Source organism: Solanum pennellii, chromosome 1 (genome assembly GCF_001406875.1).
Source record: "Solanum pennellii chromosome 1, SPENNV200".
In the NCBI taxonomy this organism is placed as follows: domain Eukaryota; kingdom Viridiplantae; phylum Streptophyta; class Magnoliopsida; order Solanales; family Solanaceae; genus Solanum; species Solanum pennellii.
The window spans coordinates 63,395,113-63,398,192 of NC_028637.1; the positions used below are offsets into that span (position 1 = coordinate 63,395,113).

Here is a 3,080-nt window from a genome sequence, read left to right on the forward strand (position 1 = left end):
TCTTTTAAGTTCAAGGAAGCCTTTAAGACTTGGAATGCTAAGAGAATGCTTTGAAAGACTTAGAAAGAACAAGAAAGAGAGTTTTGAACAAGGCTTTTGTATAGCTTTGGAAGATTGCTTTACAACTTGCTTGGTGCCTTTGCAAATGAGGGAACCTCTATTTATACTACTTCCTGGGGACTAAAGTGCAATTTATATTTACTTTACAAGTTCCTAAAATAATTACACTTTGGTCCCTTTTCTAGAGAATTCTACAATGTTATGGGACCTTCCCTAACCTTCTTGAGACTTCCAAAAGGTTCTAGAGTTCTCCACACAACTCTAGAACGTTCTGCCCTTATCCGGATGTGGAATCAGGTTGGAATTGTGGCCGGACGTCGCACGCTCCCCCACCTGATGATGTGATGACCGCGACACATTGCTGCAAGAACTCCTGGACTTTGTCTTTGAATTGCCACTAGTCTTCATATTTCTCCCATGTGGCCTCCTCTAGAGTTTGTCTCTTCCAATGCACAAGGAACATGGCGCTGGCTTGTTGACCTTGCTTCTGTTTGGCCTGGTAGTCTATGATAACCTCAATTTCCCTGTTAGTGAGGCAGTGATTTTTATGGGTGCCCGTTATGATCGGTTCCGTCTTGGATCGTCCTTGTCCTCATTGTACGGCTTGAGGACGCTTGCATGAAACACCAGATGGATCTTGAAGTATGGAGGTAGCTCCAACTTGTACGAGATCTTGCCCACCTTGGAAACAATCTTGAACGGACCCTCATATTTACGCACTAAGTTTTTATGGACGCCCCTTAGTGCCTTGAATTGTTTCGGGTTGAATTTTACCAGGACCATATCACCTACTTTATAATCTGTGGGACGACGTTTGCGGTTGGTGAACTTTTTCATCTTCTTGGCTTCCTTGTCCAAGTAGGACTTGACAGTGTCAAGCTGCTCCTCCCATCCCTTGGCAAGATGGTAGTCACCCAAACTCTTACCCTCAAAAGAAGCTGGCAACAAATGCGGAGTTTTGGGTTGTTGTCCTATCGCCAAATCAAATGGTGTGCGCCTGGTGGACTCACTTCTCTGCAAATTATAGGAAAACTGCACCATGTCTAGGAGTCTGGTCCAATCCTTGTGATGCACACTAACATTGTGCCTTAGATAGCACTCCAATTAGGCGTTGACGCGTTCGGTCTGGCCGTCTATCTGCGGGTGGAAACTTGTGGAGAAGTGAAGCTTCGTGCCAAGTATCTCAAACAACTCTCTCCAAAAGTTCCCGGTAAAACAGGGGTCTCGATTGCTTATGATATGTCTCGGCAGCCCCCAATATTTCACCACGTTCTTGAAGAATAATCGAGCAGCTTTCTTCGCGGTGCAACCGGCTGTGGCGGGCATGAAGGTAGCGTACTTTGAAAACCTGTCCACCACGACCATGATCGTACCAAATCCATCGGACTTGGGCAAGGAAGTGATGAAGTCCATAGTCACGCTCTCCCATGGGCGTTCTGCTACGGGTAGTAGCTCTAGTAACCCTCCTAGTTGCCCTTGTTCCACCTTGTCTTGTTGGCACCCAAGGCAAGTCTGCACATAGCACTTGATATCGTCCCGCATGCGTGGCTACAAGTAAATAGCCTCGATCAGTGCCCCCGTACGTTGCTTCCCTAGATTCCCCGCCCACGGTTTATCGTGACTTTCCTTAATTATACGCCGCCTGATAGACCCAAACTTGGGTACATAGACCCTTCGGCCGGTAGTGAGAAAAAGTCCATTTTCTACCCAAAAGCGTCTGGTTCTGCCTTGGGACGCCAATTCCATCAGCTTCTTGGCCTCTGGATCGTGTTGCATACCATCTTTGATTGCATCTTGAATTTCACAGTGAGCTGTAGTGATGGCAGCAAGCTCGGCCTTCCTGCTTAGTGCGTCGGTCACGACATTGCCTCTTCTTGGCTTGTGTTCCAAGACGTAGTCAAACTAGGCCAGAAAGTCTTGCCATCTAGCCTCCTTCAAAGTTATTTTTTTTATTGGAAGTAGCTAGTGGCCACGTTGTCGGTCTTGACCACGAAAATGGAGCCTAGTAGGTAGTGTCTCCACGTGCGTAGGCAATACACGATGGCCGTCATTTCCTTCTCTTGCACCATATACGGCCATTCAGCCTCATCTAATTTGCGGCTCTCGAATGCTATTGGGTGTCTATCTTGAATTAGGACTCCCCCAATGGCAAAGTTTGAGGCATCCGTATGTAATTTGAAGGTTTTGGAGAAGTCGGGCAGAGTCAAGACCGGCTCTTCCGTCACTGCGACCTTGAGACCTTCAAATGCTCTTTGGCACTACTCGCTCCAAACCCACGACTTATTCTTTTTTAACAATTCGGTCACCGGAGCGACTTTAGTGGAGTAGCCACTGATGAACCTACGATTAGGGGTGGGCATAAACACAGAAAAACCGAAACACCGAACCGAATTTTTTTAGAATTTCGGTTTCGGTATTTCGGTTTTCGGTTCGGTATTCGGTTTAATTTTTTGTATTTTTCGGTATTTCGGTTCGGTTTTCGGTACATATTACTTTGGAATTTGGTATTTCGGTTTAAACCGAAATTTTATGCTATAATTTAATAATTTATAAATTATATTATATTAATTAATAATTATTAATATTAAATATTTTTTTTAAAAAAAAGTAAAAACCCTAATACCCTATTTCTCTTTCTACCAGATTTTTTCAATTCACTCCTCATCTTCTTGACTTCTTCCTCTTCATTTCTCTCTTCCTCTTCTACTCCAAGTCTCCAACCACTCTTGTCTTCCCTGAAGCACCGCCAGGCGCCAGCCACAACAAGGGAAGCAGCAGCCAGCCGCAGCCAGCAGCACAGCAGCAACCAGCCGCCGCCCGCCAGCAGCACAGCAGCAACCAGCCGCCGCCCGCCAGCAGCACAGCAGCAGCCAGCCGCAGACAGCAGCAGCCAGCCGCCAGCCGCGACAACACTCAGCAGCAGCCAGCTAAACAGGCCCATTAAAAAACCGAATTAAAAAACCGAACCGAATTAATAAAAACCGAACCGAATTAACAAAAACCGAACCGAACCGAAATAT

The 3,080-nt window shown here is 46.0% G+C and overlaps 1 protein-coding gene across 1 annotated transcript in view; it reads right to left on the reverse strand.

Moving 5' to 3' along the window:
- Positions 1-1,608: 1,608 nt before the first annotated feature.
- Positions 1,609-3,080, reverse strand: part of LOC107021988 — a 6,103-nt gene continuing 4,631 nt past the window's right edge. Inside the window, exons 4-5 of the mRNA XM_015222696.1 lie at positions 2,684-2,987; positions 1,609-1,938 (exon numbers count right to left, since the gene is read on the reverse strand). Coding sequence (XP_015078182.1) covers positions 1,609-1,938; positions 2,684-2,987 — 634 coding nt within the window. The remainder of the gene's footprint in view (positions 1,939-2,683; positions 2,988-3,080) is intronic.